This window comes from Embiotoca jacksoni, unplaced genomic scaffold (assembly GCF_022577435.1).
Source record: "Embiotoca jacksoni isolate LCO1_2020_lvr unplaced genomic scaffold, fEmbJac1.0.p SCAF_46, whole genome shotgun sequence".
Classification (NCBI taxonomy): Eukaryota; Metazoa; Chordata; class Actinopteri; family Embiotocidae; genus Embiotoca; species Embiotoca jacksoni.
Window position 1 is genome coordinate 2,737,771 of NW_027185399.1, and position 20,660 is coordinate 2,758,430.

The 20,660-nt window shown below is 44.3% G+C and overlaps 1 protein-coding gene across 2 annotated transcripts in view; it reads left to right on the forward strand.

Moving 5' to 3' along the window:
* sdc4 (syndecan 4) overlaps positions 1-13,507 on the forward strand; it is a 14,529-nt gene extending 1,022 nt beyond the window's left edge. Inside the window, exons 2-5 of one of the 2 annotated variants that reach the window (XM_069169697.1) lie at positions 10,000-10,201; positions 10,311-10,351; positions 10,469-10,652; positions 10,740-13,507. In XM_069169697.1, the coding sequence (XP_069025798.1) occupies positions 10,000-10,201; positions 10,311-10,351; positions 10,469-10,652; positions 10,740-10,891 (579 nt within the window). In that variant the 3' untranslated portion in view covers positions 10,892-13,507. The remainder of the gene's footprint in view (positions 1-9,999; positions 10,202-10,310; positions 10,352-10,468; positions 10,653-10,739) is intronic. The other variant, XM_069169698.1, reaches the window with a different exon arrangement.
* Positions 13,508-20,660: the final 7,153 nt, after the last annotated feature.

Sequence of the window (20,660 nt, forward strand, 5' to 3'; positions counted from 1 at the left end):
GCGGTTTCATCTGCAGGTTCATTATCCATCAAACAAGATTCATATTTTATAGTTTCAGCCTCTTTTATCTCATCGAATGTTTCCTGCTGATATTTCAGTGTTTTGGGGTTTGTGATGTTTTTTTTGTTTCTAAGCTGCAAACTTTTTTTTATTTTCTGGTGTTTTATTGACCAAACAATAAATAAACATCAAACATGGTCCTTCAGTAGTTTTTAGTTTTGTAGGATTAGAGCTCAAATTCAGTAGAAACTTGTCTTTGTGTGTTTAGACCCCCCCCCCCCCCCCCACCCGTCCTCCCAGTCCTCCCAGTTGGTCAGCCCAAATGGTGCAGCAGGTTTAACTACAAGCCTGGTGGGTTTTTTTTTAACACCAGCAACACCTTGAATGATCTGAAACCACACGCACCACAGTGGTCACACTCAAGAGTGTTTTTGAACGCACCACGGTGGTCACACTCAAGAGTGTTTTTGAACGCACCACGGTGGTCACACTCACCTCGTCCGTACAGCCCGTTACATTCTTTGAAAGCCACGTAGCTTCTTCTTCTTCTTCTTCTTCTTGTTCTTGTTCTTCTTCTTCTTCTTCTTCTTCTTCTTCTTCTTCTTCTTCTTCTTCTTCTTCCTTTTTTTAGTTCCCCTCTGGAATGTGACCTCTAGTGACCTTGACCGGCCCTCTCTGGGATTTTGCACCCTTGGAGGGATCTCAATAGGACCCCGGGGCCTTTTCATGAGGGACACACCTTCAGTTTTCCCACCGACCTCCTCTTCGTCTCGCTGCTCCACATTTTGGCGTCTTCGTCTGTCTTTAGGACGAGTTGTTGCTCCTTCATCTGCTCTTATACCTTTTTTTATTTTTAAGCTTAACTCTCCTTTGATGGATATTCAGCCGTTGAGCTATGACCCCCCCTCCCCCTCGTGGCCTTTTCTTCTCCCCTCCCACTGAGGTCATTATTGGTATGTGGGTTTGGCGTTCCCAGCTAATCGATAACAATGTTCTGCTTCCTGACAATAGAACCGGCTCTGAATGCACACGTTGTTTTTTGGAGCCTCAGGCACGACAGGAATGTTGTTATTTTTGTTTTTTATTGAGGGATTGATTTCACATCCACTGGACGCCAACAGGAAGTCATTGCTTCATTTAACTAAAGTCAAACAACGCTGCTCAGTTATTTTTTTATCAGTTTGTCCGAGACGCCCCGACCCAAACAAACCGATCCGGTTCTTTTCCGTTGACCTCAGCGCTTTCTGTCCATGTACGGCCACGAGTCACCGAGCTGGAGGTGAGCGATAACAAACCGCACAGCTGGTTCATGAATCTCAACCTAGTCCCAAAAGAACAACCAAATATTCACCTTTAATTGTGATGCAGAACTTCATCTCATCAGAGAGGCTGGAAACAGCATTTGTTTTTGTAATCCAAGACATCCGAGCTCCTTCATTTACCAAATGTGCTTGAGATCGCAACTGTGGTGGTTAATCAGGGTTAAAGAAAAAAACCCTCTTTATCCGCGGAGTTAATCCAGCGAACCTCCGCCTGCTGCCGCCGAGCCTCCGGGCCGGACTCCATCCGTTATATCTCGGAGGAATGTGACTGCTTTCTGCATTTAACCCCCAAATCATTTACACCAGAATGAGCCCGTCTTTTTTTTTTGAGGAAGTTTTTTCTTTTTGTGTGTTTGGCCTGACGGGGTGCAGTGAAAGGCGTCGTGGGGGAGGAGGGGGGAGGGAAGGGGAGGGGGTGGTGTGATAAATAGTACGAGGAGGATGTAATAATGGTTCCTGCATTGCTGTCCGCTGGTCTATAAAATCCCTTTGGGGCCGAGGAATGTTTGGCAGCGAGAGAGGAGGTTTTTTGTCCTTCCTGCCCGCGATGGAGAGCAGTCCAGAATCTGACTCCCACCCCCCCCCCCCCCCACCCCCACCCACCCACCCACCCCACCCCACATCCACCACATACTCTGGCAGTTGTAACAGGAACTATACGAATACGTTCGGGGCAGAAGTCGACCATAAAACCCTCCTATTCTGGTTATATCACTTTCATCTGTTTTTAGGACTCTTTTCTTCACTGGAGCAACTTTCCAGTTAAGCTGCGTGCTTTCTGCTTCATGTTTAAGTGCTTTCGAGGCTCCGATTATAATCACAAAGGTCTGCTGCAGCCAGTTATGTCACTCATAAAATGTTTTTTTGTGCTTGTTGGAAAATGTCCAGTGAGTTTCGGTTCCAGACCGCCGAGTTAAATGTGGAGCTTTCAGTTTTAAAGTTCAGTTAATGATCTTGTTATAGAGGAGCAATTAAAACTGTCATCTGTATGTCTATAAATTCATAAACTCGTTAAATGGTCGTCTTTAAGAGGATCCAGGACCCCCGAAGTCTGCAGAGACGGCACAAATACTTATATTAACAATAACAACACGCCCACATTAATCTAATAATTTAAGTTTTCTCTCTTAAATGATTAAGAAAAGGGTGAAACCATCCCGTTTGAGTTGGTACGCCCGAAGATGTGAATCAATCAGCAGCTTCATCTCACTTTAGTTTCAGTTGAAAACAACAGCTGAGATTTGAACTGCAGAACAGGATGTTTGAGGTCTTCATTAATCTGATCGTTCACATCGTCCATGTGGGCGGCAACTAATTGTTGTTTATTGATTACTTGTCTTGTCCATCAAAAGTCAGGAAATGGTAAAAGAAAACGTGTGTGTGTGTTTACTGGAAGCGTTGCGTCGCCTCCTCGGTTGTTGTGGTTGTTGTTGTTGTTGTTGTGTATTTTAGAGGAACATGAAGCCTCGCTGTGTTTCCACTGTGGACCAGAACCAGCGAGGCCCGTTTTGATGTTGGGCCGGGACGCCCTGTCAACCTATCACTTCCTCCTCCTCCTCCTCCTCCTCCTCCTCTGCCTAAAGCAAGAACACGTGTGTCGGACGGGAAACAACGGAGGGAGCGAGCATGAAAAGTTAAAACGCTCCACAACACTATCGGTTGCAAGAAAGCTGCAAATCGTCACAAAGAAGCAGCTGAATCCAAATAACTTTTGACATTTTGCCTGAAAAATAACTTTTACCGGTTTATTAAAACGGCTGCAGCTGAATTTTGCCGCCACTAAACTCTTATTGTGGTTCGTCAGGCTGATTCTGATGAAGTTTATTGTGATGTTTGTGCTGTGGATCGTTGGAAAAGTTGAACAGTTAAATGATCTGCAACCACGTTGATGATCAATCTGGAACTTCAGGATCAAAGACAAGTGAAGAAAATTCGCTTCTAAATTCAGGATTTGATCCTTTTCTTTGTTGATATGACGATAAATTGAATATCTTTTAAGTTAACTTTCCACACAAGCTGTGTGCGTTGTTGACTTATAGAAACCTTTATTCTTTGTAATGGCCCTTTATTTTACATGTAGTTTTACATTATGGGGCTTTTTGCAGCTTTTCTTTGGTAAATTTTTTTTTTTTTTTTTTTTGAAAATGTACTTCCAGTAAACAAAAAAAAAGTGTGTGTGTGTCCTATACCGCATACTGTATACACACACACACACACACACACACACACACACACACACACACACACACACACACACACACACACACACACACCCCTTTGGGTGGTGTGAGGGCTTTCCCCTTTATTTAGACATCCTTCCTGACAAATGTACCTCAACAGTGCAGCATCTCTTTGATGTGTGTGTGTGTGTGTGTGTGTGTGTGTGTGTGTGTTTGCCAAACGGCTCCCAGTTTGTCCGTCGGCGACACCGAGACGGTTTATCTGCTCTTATGGGGACATTATGTAAAGAACACTCTCGGTTTTTACTCTGAAGTAAACAAAGCTGCAGCCAGGAGACGGTTATTCTCGTGAGACTGTAAACTGACACATTAAATGTCTGATTAAATGATTTTAATAAATCAAATGTCTGAGAATAATCAGCAGATTAATTGATAATAATCATCAAGCTAACCTACTTTATATTTACTGGATGATGGTTTCCATCTTTTCATGTCAGGATGTGAATTAACATGTTCCCCCCAAAAATACTGATCATTTAATGAGCTTTAAATGTGCTGATTGGTTGATTTTTGTTGTTAAAGACAAATCCGACTTTGTTTCAAGCCTTTATGCTAAGCTAAGCTAACTGGGAGATAGCTGCAATTTTATATTGTGAATGATTAAATCTTTTCATCGAATTTTCCAAAAACTCAGAACTACTACTGATATAAGTTTATATGAATATCTAAAATATATACAGCTAGCTGTTATTTCCATGATCCATTGATCTTTGTTTATTTTTGAAGCATCAGTTAATCGCTCTGTTTTTATTATTAGAAACGATCACAAATGTCCTAAAAGCCAAATAACGTTTGAAATCTGAGAAAAATTAGCAGAATTGCTAAAACCAAACTCTTTAATCTGCTTAATAGTAATTTTATTTTTGTCAAAAACATGAAGCATCTATATTCACCTTGTCAAATGCTGTGGTGATGAAACCCTGGCCCGCGGGCCCCAGATGGGCCGTCTCGGACCTGAACGTTGGTCAGCAGGCGGATCAGGAAACCAAGTTTCACCTGTTTGATATGAAGACTTGTTGCGACTCGCGTCAGATCGTCATCAATCACGTCTGTTTGATGTTTATTGGACTTGAGCTGATAAATCAAACCAATAAAAACCTCATTTCACGTGTAAATCGATCCAAACCGAAGGATTCCCGCCGGCGCTCCGATCTTCGACTTTCTACTGGAGATGAATGGAAGTTATTGTGAACAGATTTTTTTTCCTCGCGTGTCTGAAAGGAGTCGAGCGTCTCAATCGCTCCGTTGTTTCCTGGAAGGATTCATATTCACGGCTCTCCTGAGACAGAGTTGATTTGTCTTGGATGGATGTTTCCTGTTTTCTTATTATTTCCTGCCCTTCCGGCCGATCCAATAAAAGCTCCTCGGTAGATTAGTCTATCGGATCTGCGCCCGTCTTTGATCCGAGGCAGCGATACCGACCCGCCCGAGGGAGCGACATCAAAGAGCTGGAAGACGTTGGAGAGACGGCAGGAAGAGGTTTTGAGCTATTTGTCCACCGGCCGCTGACTCGGTAATAAACGGGGCGTCATCGGCGGGAGGAAGTGACCGATGAAGGCGGCGTCCATCAGATCGGACGTTCCCTCATCAAAACTCAATTAGGCTTATCGGAGGAGAGCCAATCAGCTGATCCGACCGGAAACCAGCCGGTTACACAAGGAAACGTATTACTGAGGAATATCTGTTGTTTGTCTCAAATTACGACAATACCCATAATCCTCGGCAGGAGGAGGCACTTTTCCACCGCTGCTAGCGACTCGACGTCGCGGTTGTTTGTTGCTGGATCTTTTGGTGTGCGTCCGTCACCTCGATTCACCACGTTGTGCTCGGTAGAAATCCAGAAACAGCTGGTTGAGTTGAGTTGATGGAAAAAAACTAGAAATGTGGGAACATTTAAAATTCTTTTTGTTTCAGAATTCATCCCAAATGAACCCAACATTTCAAACTGGGTTTAAGCTGCAGCCTCCGGCACGGAAAACTGAATTTCCAACTGATCGGTTGCTCGCAGGTGTAATAATGACCTCTGACCTTACGTCTGGGGCCACGCCCACTCTGGACTCCTTTCAGTCTCCAGCTGTTACAGAGGTTTTAACGGGAGCTTGAATCCATCTGCAGACGGCTGCGTGCTTCTTTTAATGTAGGAAAGGAAACTATCATCAGTCTGAACACGAGGAGCCAGAAATCCAACAAATCTGAGCTTTAAATAAATATATTTAAATGTTCCTAAAGAATCGAGGCGCGACGTGGACGACCAGACGTTGAAACTTCATGAATGTCGGGGGAGTCGAAGGTCGCGGGACTTTCCCGTGATGTCATCGAACCTCGCCGCTAGGTGGAAACGCTGCTAGGAGCAGGAGGAGCAGGAGGAGCAGGAGGAGCAGGAGCAGGAGGAGGAGCTTCTAATCAGTCCTCCAGGATTTCATGGAGGTTTTTTGTGATCGTTACTTTCAGAAAAAGTTAGATTTATTTTATTTATTTTTTTGCAGCAGATTTTCTAAAAACTCTCCGTTGTAATTTGTGGAGTTTCAAGTGAATTTGTTTCGCGTCAAATTGAGAAGAGAAGTTGTATTTGGTGGTGAAACGGAGGATCAGAGCTTCTCTAAAGACGTACTTTATGACGTTAACACTTTCAGCACAGATTCTGCTGACGACAAGTTTTTTGCAGAAAAATCACAAATCTCCAAATATCGCTGCGTTGGCTGAATCTCAGGTTTGGTTCACTTTTGATTTATTCTGACCTCTGAGGCGTTAAAGTGCCGAAGCAAAAGGTTAGAAAACGACATTAACTGTCTTTTTCTGGAAAAGGTCACAAGACGTTGGACGCCACAAAGAATAAGGAAGCACATTCCTGCGCTGCTGTTTCCTTTCTGCTCTTCGACGTGTCCTCCTCCTCCTCCTCCTCCTCCTCCTCCTCCTCCTCCTCCTCGCTCTGAATGGACCAGATGCTCCGCTCGGTGTCGGCAGATGGAGGGATTGTTTCTCCTGGTTTAATGAAGGGGGGCTGCTGGAGGCTGCTGGAGGCTGCTGGGGCTGCTGGAGGCTGCTGGAGGCTGCTGGGGGCTGCTGGGGGCTTATCCCTGGTTACCTCCGTCATTGATACGCTCTGGAGGCGTCCACTGGCCATTGTTTGGTGTGAAAGGAGGAGCTGGACCTGAGGACCCGGCTGGCTGATGGGGGGGCTGATGGCTGGCTGATGGGGGGGCTGATGGCTGGCTGATGGGGGGGCTGATGGCTGGCTGATGGGGGGGCTGATGGCTGGCTGATGGCTGGCTGATGTGGGGGGGGGGTTTCTGGGGTGGCTGCGGTCCTGCCCGGCCGCCTTCAGAGAGCCGGAGGGTTTCGGACCTTCACGCCGAGACGGGACAGGAAACGGTTGTTTAAGTTTTTACCAGCCGTGTGGCGTCTTCCTGGAACTGTACTTTATGAACTCCGAGTGAAAGTCAACTTTTATTATTTGATATCTCCGGAAGATACGTCACACGGTCGGGTCACACGGTCGGGTCACACGGTCGGGTCACACGGTCGGGTCACATGGTCGGGTCACACGGTCGGGTCACACGGTCGGGTCACATGGTCGGGTCACACGGTCGGGTCACATGGTCGGGTCACATGGTCAGCGGACCTGTGGCTTGTTTGTTTTTGTTGCTCGGACACATCGAGGCCAAATGAGCTCCGTAATTAAGAAGTTCTCCCCGAACAAAGAGCAGCTCTGTTGGGCTGCCAGACGACTCTGACCTTTGTCTGATAAAACTTTATCCGACTGCTAATCGCCGTCTAAAGTCTTTTATGAGAGCAGTTTATCTCTGGCAGAACTCAGGACGATGTCAAATAATTGATTTTCAGCACAGAGGAGCTTTTTATCGACTCAAATGGAAAGCGGTGAACTCCGCTGCCGCAAACGGAAATATGAGTCCTCATTTCTCCATTAAATCCACCTGTTGGGTTCAGATCCGGCTGCTCATCGGTTGCTGCACATTAAGCAGGAAAACACGTCGTGAACCGGCGGCGGTCCGACTCGAACAACGATGCGGTTGAACTCGGTGATTCAGGAGGTTTCAGGACTTCTGTAAAACCGAGCCGGAGGTTTCTGTCGTCTGCAACGTTTCCACGGAAACGTTCAGTTACACATCCAGTAAATGAATCAATAACGAGCAGAGTTGGAAAAGAGGGCGAGTTTGTGTCACCGCGACCCGAACGGATGAGCAGATCCTGAAGACGCTCGTTTGTGCAGCCGACCGGGTCGGCAGGAAAATCAGAGGACTGATTTCCATGTTGGTTACGTAACCTCGGTTCCAGCTCGACTTCCTGTTTGACTCAGACGAGCGCTTCTTTTATGTTTCATTGGTTTTATCGGCCCGCTGTCCTCTGTAGAAACGTCTTCAGGCTGAGGACACTCGGCTCTGTCCCTCTGCTGCTGTTGTTGTCCCGGACTCGGTTTGTTTGTTGCCCAGACGGGGAGGGGGCGTGGCCTCGGTCCCGTCACAGCTCCGCCTCCCGTTGAGAACGTAGTAAAGTTAGAATATCCGACGGTTTCCTTCAGTACCTGAACGCGGCAGCTTTGATCTTTTCTCTGCCGGCGTGTCGGGACGGGTTGGACGAAGCCGCCGCTCTTTCAAACCGACGTCCACGTTTCACCGCGGGGGTCAAAGGTCGGCGGCGGCCGGAGGAAGGGCTTTATTGACACGGCGGGAGACTGACAGATTAACATTTAGTCTTTTCTGGGTGCCGAGCTGTTTATCTTTCACTTGTGTGGAAGTCAAATACACAAGAAGCAGCCGCGCTTTAAATCTGCAGCTCAACAACTAGAAGGTGTTCGGTGTCAGGAAGAAAGTTAAAGTGGAAAACCAATTAAGTGATTAGTTACAAGTAATACGACAAGTTGAACGGACCGTTTGTTTATTAACAAGCATTCAGCAAAGCAAAAGATTAAACGTCCCAAAAGAAGGAATTTGATTTTGATAAATGGTTTAAAACTAAAGATTGTTTAGATGAACTGTGGTTCGTTGTTTTCTCAATAAAACATCAGAAAACGAATAAACGTGTTCGTCACAACATCCCGGAGTCAAACGTGACGTCATCAAACGTCACATTTGGTCATGAAAAGCAAATATTTCTCATTTTAGAGCCTCGAACCAGCGAATGTTTGACTTTAAAATAGTTTGCAAAAAATTTGCATTTTGTCCACGAAACTTCCCAGAAAACCATTTAAAATTAGAAAAATTACAAACGGTGAAAATAAAAGATTTAACTTAGAGGTTTGAAAGTAAAATGAGTGATTTTAACAAACAAAATCTGCCAATAAAAGACACAAATCCCTCAAATTAAACAACAAATATTGAGTTTAAATGTAGAACGAAGCTCGTTTGTAGTCTGAGGTTAAAAAAAGAAGTTTTCAGGGCTTTAAAACGTGTTTGAAACCACAGAGTGAAGTTTAACTGGCCTCAGGGAGGATGGAAATATTATGACCTAACAAAGCAGCCGTTGGCACGAACGAGACTCAAACGGGTCTTTACGGGAGAGATTCCTGAAACGTGACTCAACGGGCTTGTTTCAGCACGACGGACACACACACACACACACACACACACACACACACACACACACACACACACACACCCTCTGTTCATGTGTGAGGTTTAAATGAGAACATAATAGAGCGGTGATTCACAGCGGGGGGGGGGGGGGGGGGGGTAATTTCAGGAGGAGCTCAAAAGGACAAAAAGATGTGAAGTTTTTAAATGACTGAAGACTTCAGGACTCGATCTTCAAGCTTTTCTCACCTCGTCTAGTCTGTTTGGTTTTAAACCTTAATGCTGACTAATTGCTTTAATGGTAATTAGGCTGGAAGAGGTGTGGGGGGGGGGGAGGGGGTTAATGAGATTAAGGGGGGGTGATGAGTTGTCGTGTTGAGATTAAATTAAAGTTTTACAGCAGCAGTGCTGTAGGTTATTCTAATTATTGGTTAATCTGTCGACTCAAACGGATGAATTTATTTGTCATTGCTGTTTTAAAAATAACTTTTATAGATTCTCAATGGTTGCAGATTTATTATCTTTTTTTTCTTATTATTTTTATGCCAATATAGTTTTGCACGGTTAGTAGTGAAACATGACTTTTGTTGACGCTTATCTGACTTTTAAATGAATTAATTTAACAAACTAATTTGATCCTCTCAAACAATCGGCTGCAGTAAAATATGTATTCGTGGTTCCGAGAGGATGAATCCTGGAAATCCAAAAGTTGACGTGTTTTATTTTTTGCTACTCGAAGGATTGCAGTGAAATATTTTCCAGATGAATTTGAATGTTGTGGTAATTCCCTCGATGGCCACCAGGAGGCCGAAGCTTTTATTTTGCCTGTACGTCGTTTTCTAATTATAACGCCGTGTTTTTCACGTGAACATCCCTCTGAGCTCGCTCGTGTCTCCGGTGTCCCAGCAGGTGAGGGAGACGGAGACGTGGATGCCCATGAAGACCACGCAGATGGTCGCCACGGCGATGCACGGCGGCGACCCGGAGTCGTCGGGAGACTCCCCGAACGGCTCCGACTTCGCCTTCACGGACGACGAGGACGAAGACGACGACTACGACACCGACCCGATCTACGAGGACGACGAGTTCTCCGGGTCCGGAGACAAAGGTGAGTTCTACGAATAAAAAAAAGATTAAAAAAAATAACGTAATAATTTAGAGATGCTTCTTAAATTTTGATATAAACCATTCAGTAAAGATTGTGTTTGTTTCCGCAGCAGCGACCGTTTCGCCCGGAGACTTCAGACCGTCGGTCGAGGTGAGAAACGTCTACGGTGGTTTTACGTGTTAAAGACTTCTCACATGAAGAACTGATTTCTTCTCGCCGTCATTGTTGATCGTTCTTTTTCTAATTCTTCTGCCTTTTTGTCTTCAGTCTGACGTGAACGACAACAAGATCCCCGAGCCGGAGCGGCCGACCGTCGACGAGGTGGACGTCGTCCGGAAGAGCAACGAGATCCCGTTGCTTAGGAACGAGGTGCTCGAGGAGCAACCGTCCAACGTCCTCATGTCCCACGCCGGCGACGACAGCATCTTCAACAAGACGGAGGTCCTCGCAGGTACGTAGCTCAGAAACGCAACGTTTCCCGTCTCCTGTCGTCCCGTTTCAGAAGTCTGACCTGTTATTGTTTCTTGATCTCGTCCAGCTCTGATCGCCGGCGGCGCCGTCGGCCTGATGTTCGCCGTCCTCCTCATCCTCCTCCTCATCTACCGCATGAAGAAGAAGGACGAGGGCAGCTACGACCTGGGGAAGAAACCCATCTACAAGAAAGCTCCGACCACGGAGATCTACGCATAGACACACACACACACACACACACACACACACACACACACACACACACACACACACACACACACACACACACACACACCTCACTCCCTTAAAAAAAAAACCAGCCAATCAGGGCGGCCGTCTGGCCTCGCAGTGCCTCATCATCTTCACCGTCGCACGTCCTCCTCCTCACTTTCTCTTCAGCGGAGCGACGTCCGACGACACAATCGATCGACTGACTCCGCCCACCTGACGTGTACTAACAATCACTGGTGCTCTCTTGGCCAATCAGAGGCTTTGTTTTGGTTCTGCCAGATGAGGAAGAGGAGCAGCAGGAGTGGACCGTTTCAGCTGTGGTACGCCCTCGTTGTTGTTGTTGTTGTTGTTGTTTGTCCCTCGTGTCAACAGAAACAAGCGAACTTTATCTTCCGTTTAAAACACTAACGCTCGGTACGGTTCACGTTAACGGTCCCGTTATTTATTCTCTCCTCGTCTTCCTCGTTCTGCAGATTCTCATGTTGTCGTAGCAGCTGAATGTTTTTATTCCTTTTATATATATTTTTTTTTTCAAAAAGAAATTTCATGATGGGAAAAGAAAAGATTTTTTTTTAACTGGTTTTAATTTAAAAAATAAATTTCCCAGCTCTGATCCGATGTTAATAATTACACCACCTTAATTATTCACGGTTTCTGCTCCGTGAGATGAATCGGCTCATGTCCTGTAAACCTTCATTAAAATGACCTGAAAAGGCTTTTTTCTTTTCTTTCAACCCTCCTGACGTAGTTTTCCTCCTCGTTCCTCCGTCTGCCGCGTAGCACCAGATAAGGAAGCTAAAATCATCCCGAAAGGAATTTACAATTACTGTACGAGCTTTCACAGCAACGCTCAACGTTGTTATACGAAGCCAGCAGCTTAGCTTAGCATAGCATAAATACTGGGGGGAGGGGGGGAGGGGGAGGTGGTGGGGGGGGTGGGTGTAGCTAGCCTGCCTGCCTCAAAGTTAAAACCCGCCGACCGACACGGATTCCAACGCTTCAAGAATTTAACGCTGTAATTGTCAAATTCTGGATTAAATTGTGCCTTTCGTCTGAAGCTGCGACTTCAAGTTGATCAGAGCTGAAGTTCCTCGGTTATAATCACGACTTCCAGTCAACATGAACGTCCGACACTTTCTCCAATTTGTTTTTGTTTTTGTACTAAATTTCAAGAAAATTGACAAAATAAATATTAGTTTTCATCCACTAATGTTAGTGTTGGTGTTAGCAGGCGGGTTAGCCGCGTGAGAAGCGAAGGCTAAACTAACCAGCTAACTAGCCTTCCATTAACTGGACCGATTCGAGTATTGATTTGAGTATTGATTCGAGTATTGATTCGAGTATTGATTCGAGTATTGATTCGAGTATTGATCCTCATCGGAAACTCACCACATCAATTCTGGACATTTCTGTTGGCATGGAGGTGCTCCTCCATTAACTGTTCGGGTCTGGAAGCGTTGAGCTCCGTGATCCTCTTCGGTACTTTCTTTGTAAATCAGAGTTTGTTTTGTTTGTTTTGTTTGTTTGTTTGTTTGTTTTGGTCAATAAGCTACACTGACTGTTAGTTAGTTTATATATTTTAATCTGGGGTCTACGAGCAGTCGCCGAAGCTTCGACGAACACGTTCGCTGCTCACATTTCTTCTCTGCAGACGGACGTTCTCCCAACGATCTGTAGTCTTCACATAAAAACTACAAACATAAGAAACATATCAGCTCGGTACTCGGTCACGTTCTGGCAACACAAATATCTACCAAATATTTAAATGCCAAATTGTTTTATTTTTGTTTCCTTCGCAGTAACGTTCATGTGATTTACTGTAAATGTAAATGAGTTTTGATACTAACGCGCCGCCTCGTTGTTCTCCAGTGTTTTTATTTCTCCTCCACCAGATCAACAAGCCCCGCCCCTTTTTTTGTTTTGCATTAATTTAACTGTCAAATTATTTTATTGCATTCTTTCAGGTTTGGGGTGTTTCGCCCTCTTTAAGCTGTTGTACATGTGATTTAAAGTTTTATATACACTAGTTTGAGATTTTCAGAGGCAAATAGTTTTGAAACTTTTTATTTTGTAAGAGTTTCTATTATCTTTTAGACATTTTTGTTTTTTGCTTTTTGTATTTATGTTTTTGTTGTTGTGTTTGTAGAAGGATTGATGATGTGGTTGGTGTTCATCTCGTTGTTCAGGGGATGTCGTGCCGATGAGACGTGTTGCCGGTTGCGGACGTCGGGTTGATTATCAGTCGGGATTCTTGCAGCTAAAATGATAAATTCGCGAACATGTATTTGGAGATTCGAGGTTCCCGCTGACCCGGTCGGAGAAACATCTCCGCGCCGGTTCGAGGCCGCCGCCTCCCAAAAACCGGTCGCTCCTCCGCCGACCTCGAGCTCGGCGGAGGAGCGACCGGTTAGATTAGATGAGCTGGTAGTCGTCCCGGCGTCTGCTCGGTGAACATGGGAGAGTTTGTTCTGCTGCTTAATGTCACAAACACCACATGTGAATCACCAATGGAGTGGAGGAGCCAATGAATCATTGGTTTCTGCATGCAGGTTCTGATTTATTATTGGAAATAAAGCTATTTTTATGCACATTAACATTTTAAAATGACGTCTTTGTTTTTTTTTTATTCTGTTTCCTGAGTGAGAATCGTTTTGGGAAATAAAAAACGGCCTCGAGTCTTTATCATCTCACATAACGGATAAAAACGGGAACATAAACAAAAGGTTGTGAAGTTGAAATACAGGAAACTTCTTGACCTTATTTAAAGAGAAAGACATCGATTGAAATCGTGAATCATGAGACGGAGGGCAGAGAAAGGAGATTTCATGTTTTGCCTCCAAACTCGATTCAAACTAGAAGTAACTCAAACTTTTACTTTCACAAATTTATTTCTATAAATGAACTTTTGGTGACATTTATTTCAGAAAAATATCAACTCCGACTTTTAAAAGTTGTTTAACCTGAGACAACACAAATAAGTCCTGATGTGTGTGTGTCTGTGTGTGTGTGTGTGTGTGTGTGTGTGTGTGTGTGTGTGTGTGTCTGTGTGTGTGTGTGTGTGTCTGTGTGTGTGTGTCTGTGTGTGTGTGTGTGTGTGTGTGTGTGTGTGTCTGTCTGTGTGTCTGTGTCTGTGTGTGTGTGTGTGTGTGTGTGTGTGTGTGTGTGTGTCTGTCTGTGTGTGTGTCTGAGTGTGTGTGTGTGTGTGTGTGTGTGTGTGTGTCTGAGTGTGTGTGTGTGTGTGTGTCTGTGTGTGTGTGTGTCTGTGTGTGTGTGTGTGTGTGTGTCTGTGTGTGTGTGTGTCTGTGTGTGTGTGTGTGTGTGTGTCTGTGTGTGTGTGTGTGTGTGTGTGTGTCTGTCTGTGTGTGTGTCTGTGTCTGTGTGTGTGTGTGTCTGTGTGTGTGTGTGTGTGTGTGTGTGTCTGTCTGTGTGTGTGTCTGAGTGTGTGTGTGTGTGTGTGTCTGTGTGTGTGTGTGTCTGTGTGTGTGTGTGTGTGTGTGTGTGTGTGTGTGTGTCTGTGTGTGTGTGTGTCTGTGTGTGTGTGTGTGTGTGTGTGTGTCTGTGTGTGTCTGTGTGTGTGTGTGTGTGTGTTGTTTTTGTTGACGTTCATTCAGATCCGACAGACGAGCTGCTGCCTGTCAGCTTCATGCTGTCGAGAACGAGAACGCAGCAACCCATTCCAGCACAAACACTCATACATCATCTTTTACTCCCTCACTCTCCCCCCCTCTCCCTCTCTCTCTCTCTCTCTCCCCCCCTCTCTCTCTCTCTCTCTCCCCCCTCACTCTCTCCCTCTCTCTCTCTCTCTCTCTCCCCCTCTCTCTCCCCCCCTCTCTCTCCCTCCTCTCTCTCTCTCTCTCTCTCTCTCTCTCTCTTCCCCCCCTCTCTCCCCCCTCCCTCCCCCTCTCTCCCCCCCTCCCCCCCCCCTCTCTCTCTCACACACACATTTGTTCAGACTCATCGAGGCTGAAAACAAACAGACGAAGGTTAAAGTTTAATTTAGAATTAAAACTGTTTCAAAGCTGTTTCATGCAGCTCGTCCTGGATGCTGGTTCACATGTTGAATATAGTTTAAGATTAAAGCTTGTGATTTATGATGAGGGAGTAAATTCAGTATTTATATTCCTCACAAATTAGAACAAGCGTCCACAGTGTTGCTTTGAGCTAAATGCTAACGTCAGCATGCTAACAGGCTTTTAATTGCAGCATATTGATGTTGAGGACAAATAATCTTCAGGATTTGAGAACGGGATGATGGGATGTTTCTGTTTGGAGTGCTGGTGTGTTGAGTGTTAACTCCTGACACACGAAGTCAACACGCATTCTTGTCTTACCTGTTGTTTTCAGTCTTTTACAAGCTCACACACCTTCAAATGAACTTCGGGGATTTCCAGGACGTGTTGCACCAGGCGGGAGTTTCCTTTTCTGTTTTCTGTTTTCTCTTCCGTCACTTCTTTTTAATCCGTCGAGCAGAAGAACAACGTGTTTTCATCCGTCTCCATTTCCGCCGCTGCGTCATCGCTTGTCTCCAGAAGGAGAGTTCAGCAAATGAAACAAGATAAACTCAATTTCACCAAATTAAATCAAACTATGTTTTTGTTTTTGAGTCTTGATTTGTTTTTTGGACTTTTTAGAGTTTGTTCAGTCAAACCAGCTTTCAAAAACAGCAAAAGAGGAATTTCAGTGACGAGTAATCAGCGTCTGTAACTTTGTGCTTTGTTCTTGTGAAGTTTCTTTTCCCGTTTTGACCTGCGAATAACTTCAACACATGCTTAGCAAACATTACACTTCCTGTTTCCTTCCTGTTTCCATCTGCTCACTCAAGGGAAAACTTTTAATTTGACATTTTTCAAAAGACTTAAAGTGATGATTGACAGCATCGCTAAACTACAACTCGGTTTTTCTGGGCGTGGCCTTCCACTTTGGGGTGTTTTCTGGGCGTGGCCTTCCACTTCCTCCTCCCACAGATCTACCTGAACACCTGCAGCTCGTCACCACGTCGCCTCCACGAGCCTCTTCAGCATTTAAACTGCACCGAAACCACTTTTAAAGCTGGATGTCACCTGAACTCACTCTGGCGTGTTTCCACGTCTCCGGTTCGCTCCGATGATTTGCATCCGGACGAACATCTTCCTTTTTCCATTCACTCTGATTTGACTGTTGGAAATAAATAACAGGAAACAGGTGTCATCTCGATATCAGGTAATCATAAACCCTACTTCTGTAAATAGGAAACTCAGGTTGTTCCACTGCTGTTCATCGCTGCCCTTTGACAGGAGTCAAAATTTGAATGCTCTGACGTTAAAGTTCTTTTTTGGGTGTTTGTTGTGAACTCTTCCTCGTGTGGAGGCGGAACATCTTTTCACCTGAAGTCAGGATGATTCCAGAAAACTCATCAAACAAACCAAACAAACTCCGCAGCAGATGTTACGTTTATTGACCGTGACGAGACACTTTATGGATCAATTAAAGTTTATTATTTACTGAGTGCGTCAGGCAACATAACAAAAGAAAGAAGTAAACAAAAGGAGAAAACGGGTGAAAAACAGAAAGGAAACCAAAAAAATAAATGATAATGTTAAAGATTAATATCCTCTTTTAAAAAAGATGTATTCAGTCTTGCTAATTGTTTTTCTATACGTGTAGTTTTTTTGTTTTTTTAGTTTCTAACATTTTCCCTCATACAAATACAAAGTGAGCTTTTATTGGTAGAAAGGTTGCTGGGCAGTTTTCCATAAAACGGTGAACACCTGCCTCCTTCCTGAGCGTTAAAACCCGACAACAACAACCCTCGTAACAGGACAGACATGTTTCAGAGGACAAAGGGCAGCAGAGACAAAATACAGCCCGACTCTGGACCCTCGGGACTGTGTGGAGACTGGGTTTATATGTTGTTTGAAAACAAGAATGCAACAAGACAAAATAAAATCAGATAAAACATTAACAGATGTTAACACAGACGCCAGAAAACAGAGCGACAAAAGACACAAAACTACCACAAAGAGACACAAAACTACCACAAAGAGGCACAAAAGTACCACAAAGAGACACAAAACTACCACAAAAAGACATAAAACTACCACAAAGATACAAAACAATCACAAAGAGACACAAAACTACCACAGAGACACAAAACTACCACAAAGACACAAACCTACCACAAACAGACACACAATTACCACACAGACACAAAACAACCACAGAGACACAAAACTACCACAAAGAGACACAAAACTACCACAAAAAGACATAAAACTACCACAAAGAGACAAAACAACCACAAAGACACAAAACTACCACAAAGAGACACAAAACTATTACAAAGACACACAAAACTACCACAAAGAGACACAAAACTACCACAAAGACACAAAACTACCACAAAGACACAAAAGTACCACAAAGAGACAAAACAACCACAAAGACACAAAACTACTACAGAGACACAAAACTACCACAAAGAGACACAAAACTACCACAAAAAGACATAAAAACTACCACAAAGAGACAAAACAACCACAAAGACATAAAACTACCACAAAGACACAAAACTACCACAAAGAGACACAAAACTACCACAAAGACACAAAAACTACCACAAAGACACAAAAGTACCACAAAGAGACAAAACAACCACAAAGATACAAAACTACCACAAAGAGACACAAAACTACCACAGAGGGACAAACGGACGTCCCTCAGAAACCAGGAATTGTGGTTTGTGGTGTTTTTAGTTGTGCGTTTGACGTGATCGTCTTTAAACGACTCCACTCGGCTCGGACCGAGAGGGACGCCCTTCACAAAGCAAATCACAGGCCGGAGGAAGCCGGGGGGTCTTAAATCTGTCAACACCCTCCTGGAGGTCGGAGGTCAGGCGACGAGGGATTACGGGAAATGAGGTTCTCAGAGTGTGTGACCGGGCGGGCTGACGGATCAGAGCCTGTTTACATACATGACTCGATTAGTGCGCCGTAACATCAACAGTCCTCCGGCCTCCATCCATCTTCTGACTTTCATATGTGGTTTCATCTGTTTCAGAGAAGTGATGAAGTCTGGACTCGTGTCTGAAAAGTTGGGCGTTAATTTGAAAGTTAATCGGCGACCTTTCTTTGCTAAATGCGAGCGGACTTTGTGCTAAGGTGTTAGCTCCTGTGTGGTGGTCTTTTCTTGCTTCCTTCCTCTGGTTCCCTCTCTGAGCCTCTTCGCTGCCTCCACCAGTCATAGGCCATCTTTTGTCTCCATGCAAAAACTCACATTCCTCATGGCCTCTGCCCACAGAGACACACACACTCACACACACACACACCACACACACACACACACACACACACACACACACACACACACACACACACACACACACACACACACACACAATCACACACACACACACACACACACAATCACTCACAGGCATTCCTTTGCTCTGCAACAATGAGGTCTTTGTGTAGCGCACCGCCCGTGTTTTCATTTCATTTTTTATTGCTTTTGAACTCCTCACATGGAGAATTTAATCATCTCTCCGACGGTTCCTGAGGTTGCTTTTGAAAAGGATTTTTTTTGGTTTGACGGGCCGGTCGTCAGGGAGGCCGGCAGCTGCAGTGTGTGTGTGTGTGTGTGTGTGTGTGTGTGTGTGTGTGTGTGTGTGTGTGTGTGTGTGTGTGTGTGTGTGTGTGTGTGTGTGTGTGTGTGTGTGTGCTCCCCGTAATGCACACACATGCGGGAACACCCCCCACATGATCCCGGGACAAAAGGGCTCCATGTTTTCAGAGGCACCTGACTTTACTTTTGTTTTTGTTGCGGCTCTTATCATCTCTGCTCAAAGCCAAAAGGTTGCAGGCTGTAAAAACTCTGAGGAGGGTGTGAAGCAAAAGGAGATAAAAAAACAAAAAAATCACTCATCACAGCAGGGTGTCTCAGGGAGCGTTTAAAACCTTTTTAATGCTGCGTTTAAACACATTCAATCACTTTTTCATGGTCACGAAAAAGAAAGACACGCAACAAACAATACGGTCAACAAATGTTTGTTGTAAAGACGCAAAACAACTAGAAACAAACAAAACAACCACAAAGACACAAAACAACTAGAAACAAACAAAACAAACAACCACAAAGACACAAAACAACTAGAAACAAACAAAACAACCACGAAGACACAAAACAACCAGAAACAAACAAAACAACTAGAAACAAACAAAACAACCAGAAACAAACAAAACAACTAGAAACAAACAAAACAACCACGAAGACACAAAACAACCAGAAACAAACAAAACAACTAGAAACAAACAAAACAACCAGAAACAAACAAAACAACCAGAAACAAACAAAACAACCACGAAGACACAAAACAACTAGAAACAAACAAAACAACTAGAAACAAACAAAACAACCAGAAACAAACAAAACAACTAGAAACAAACAAAACAACCAGAAACAAACAAAACAACTAGAAACAAACAAAACAACCACGAAGACACAAAACAACCAGAAACAAACAAAACAACTAGAAACAAACAAAACAACCAGAAACAAACAAAACAACCAGAAACAAACAAAACAACCACGAAGACACAAAACAACTAGAAACAAACAAAACAACTAGAAACAAACAAAACAACCAGAAACAAACAAAACAACTAGAAACAAACAAAACAACCACGAAGACACAAAACAACCAGAAACAAACAAAACAACTAGAAACAAACAAAACAACCAGAAACAAACAAAACAACCAGAAAGACACCAGAGAGTCTCTCAGTTTGAAGCTTGTTTTCTTGTTTCATCCTGATCACCTTCTTCCCATAACTCTCCTCCAGCAGCTCTTTTCTTTTCTGAAAGAATGGGAGATGAGAGAGGAGGTGATGTCACACCCACCTGAACTTCAGACCTCCCCCCTCCTCCTCCTCCCCCCCTCCTCCTCCTCCTCCCTTCTCCCCCCTCCTCCTCCTCCCTCCTCCCTCCTCCTCCCTCCTCAGCCTCGTTTCTCCAGAGTGACGAACAAACACACCATTTGAGGGAAATGTTTAACTTCTGTTGGAGATCATTGATGAGAAAACATCTGATTCACAAATCATCAACATTCTGAAAAATAACTGTAAATTATTTATATTTTTTTTTTAGTAACGATAACAAAGACTTTTATTTGTAATTTAATCACGTTAGTAGTTGTTCATCAAACTTTAAAATCAAGTTTTGTCGAATCAGGTGGCATAAAGGACCCAAAACAGCTGCAGAAAAGCAACTAAAATAAAAAAATGAATTGTGCATTTCAGCATCAACTCTTGGAACCGTCTTCTCCTCGTTTTTCTTGCCACCGCAGCAGCGGGGAGTCGATCGCTTCCTGTCGTTAAGTCCGGCTGGAGGTCGGAGGTGAAGGGTGAAGAGGGGGGAGGCGGACGGCGTTGACGGGAGGAGGTGACGCAGGCGAGAGAGCAGCTCTATCATCAGATCCTGGAGACGGCAGCCGATAGCAGAAATTACAGAGAAACTGGAACTTCCTGAGAGACGGAGACTCGCTGCAGCAGGACGACGGTTTCAGTCCCTGATGTCCTGCAGGTCCATCACACGACTGGTTCTTTGTCAGGAACAAAAGGAGTTCATAGTGTTCTGAAACAAAGGTTATCGGAGGAGTTTTGTGTCCTCGGGAGTCACTCACTTTGTTTCTGATGAAAACCGAACATACGATGGACGAGTTCGGAGACGGTTTCCTGTTCTCAGGACGTGTTTGTCAAAAACAGGTCTTCTTGAATCTTCTTTT